Source organism: Eptatretus burgeri, chromosome 15, assembly GCF_056783735.1.
Source record: "Eptatretus burgeri isolate ZD-2024b chromosome 15, Ebu_testis_v1, whole genome shotgun sequence".
Lineage (NCBI taxonomy): Eukaryota > Metazoa > Chordata > Myxini > Myxiniformes > Myxinidae > Eptatretus > Eptatretus burgeri.
Window position 1 is genome coordinate 20,448,897 of NC_140975.1, and position 2,309 is coordinate 20,451,205.

Sequence of the window (2,309 nt, forward strand, 5' to 3'; positions counted from 1 at the left end):
GCAATAGCCTGCCTACTCTTCAAAAAGGACACCGTGGGATCTTTAACGTCCACCAAAGTAGGCTGGCAGCCCGTTTAACATCCATTTGTAGGACGTTATGGGTGGATTCGGACGAAACTTGGTGAACAGGTTGGGTGTATGACAAGACCAAATTGATTTGATTTTGGTGAAGATCCAGATTCGAGAATTTTTTTGTTTTTATACATGATTCTTCATTTTGAGATTGGGTGAAAATGCTAGATAGCACAATATCTCAAACAGTGATGGACATATTTGGCCAAAACTAGGTGAATGAGTTGGGTCGGTGACTAGAACGAGCTTATTAGATTTTGGTTATGGTTGGGGAAGGGAGGATGGGTGACACGGAGAAGGGGGATTCGATGACATGGGGAAGGGGGACGGGAGGAGAGTCATGGACTCGAGAGAGGGGGGGAGCTTTGAGTCTGAAGTGGGCGGAGGGCAGAAGGGGAGCCGTGAACTCGGTGGGGGGCGGGGAGTCGGGAACTCCGGTGGGGGAGGTGGGGAGTCGAGGACTCCGGGGAGGGGTCGGGGAGTCGAGGAGTCCGGGGAGGGGGCGGGGAGTCGAGGACTCCGGGGAGGGGCGGGGAGTCGAGGACTCCGGGGGAGGGGGGAGTCGAGGACTCCAGGGGTAGGGGGAGTCGAGGACTCCGGGCGGGAGGGGGAGTCGAGGACTCCGGGGAGGGGAGGGGAGTCGAGGACTCCGGGGAGGGGAGGGGAGTCGAGGACTCCGGGGAGGGGAGGGAGTCGAGGACTCCGGGGGAGGGAGGAGTCGAGGACCCGGGGGAGGGGAGGGAGTCGAGGACTCCGGGGAGGGGAGGGGAGTCGAGGACTCCGGGGAGGGGAGGGGAGTCGAGGACTCCGGGGAGGGGAGGGGAGTCGAGGACTCCGGGGGAGGGAGGGGAGTCGAGGACCCGGGGAGGGAGGGAGTCGAGGACTCCGGGGAGGGGAGGGGAGTCGAGGACTCCGGGGGAGGGGAGGGAGTCGAGGACTCCGGGGGGAGGGAGGGGAGTCGAGGACTCCGGGGAGGGGAGGGGAGTCGAGGACTCCGGGAGGGGAGGGGAGTCGAGGACTCCGGGGAGGGAGGGAGTCGAGGACTCCGGGGGAGGGGAGTCGAGGACTCCGGGGGAGGGGAGTCGAGGACTCCGGGGGAGGGGAGTCGAGGACTCCGGGGGAGGTGAGTCGAGGACTCCGGGGGAGGGGAGGGGAGTCGAGGACTTCGGGGAGGGGCGGGGAGTCGAGGACTCCGGGGGGGAGGGGCGGGGAGTCAAGGACTCCAGGGGGAGGAGCGGGGAGTCGAGGACTCCGGGAGGAGGGCGTGGAGGAGGTGGAGTTGATTAAATCGAGCAATATGTTTGGTTGAACATAATTACACAATATTAAATTTACATGACGTAAACTGTTCTTTGCATCATGTTGAGGAGGTCACATTTTACATGATGCGGAATTCCCGCAGGTTCCTGCTCGTTTTTGTAATATACGAGTTGAAGCGCAAGTTAAACGGTTGATAAAGGACGGCCGGCTTGGCAAGCTGATTGGTAATGGAACACATCGCAGGCCAGAGCATTCCGCAACTCGCTTACGTGTCTCCCAATTGGATTTGAACGTCCTTCTGCACCGCTTTTCCACCCCAGTTGTGCGAACGGCGTAACAGTGCCGCTCGACAAGCCACGGGAGAAGCCGGGCCGTGTCGGCTCGGTGTTCTGAATGCGCACGGAACGAACTGTCGGCCGGCATGCCTCACACTGGAAGCCGCCATGATGTGATGTCAAAGGTCACAACGGTCGTGATACAACTCCATCATGATCGTTTAAAATTTTCTTCTTCTTTAAATATTTAAGTTCCAATGGCGTTTAAAGTCCCAGTGAGTTAGTAATGTCAATTTGATCAACTAACGATTAATTAATTCCCCTTTACCTCACCAAAAAAAAAACAAAAAAAAAAAAACGAAAGTTGCTGACACGACTTATACCATCACGGCCATCATATATTCCACCAAACTGTGTGTCGTACCATCCTTCATGTATACCGTTGTCCGACTACACAAATACTATCAAAACAAACTGAAAAGTAGAACGGCACTCGGGAGAGCGCATACCTCCGCCAGGCTGAGTAGTTCATCATCATCATCATCATCATCATCATCATCATCATCATCATCACCATCACCATCACCATCATCACATACAGGATAAAGGCTGGTCCTGTTGCTCCCGGTCACGAAACGTCCTGTATGTTTTTCCCGAAACTTTACTATTATTATGCATGTATGGTTCAGGGTAGTTTGCATT

The 2,309-nt window shown here is 55.9% G+C and overlaps 1 protein-coding gene across 1 annotated transcript in view; it reads right to left on the reverse strand.

Annotated features, from left to right (window-relative positions):
- PNPT1 (polyribonucleotide nucleotidyltransferase 1) overlaps window positions 1-1,811 on the reverse strand; it is a 61,098-nt gene extending 59,287 nt beyond the window's left edge. The window contains exon 1 of the mRNA XM_085857860.1: window positions 1,602-1,811. Within this exon, the coding sequence (XP_085713986.1) occupies window positions 1,602-1,777 (176 nt within the window). The 5' untranslated portion in view covers window positions 1,778-1,811. The remainder of the gene's footprint in view (window positions 1-1,601) is intronic.
- Between the last annotated feature and the right edge of the window lie 498 nt (window positions 1,812-2,309).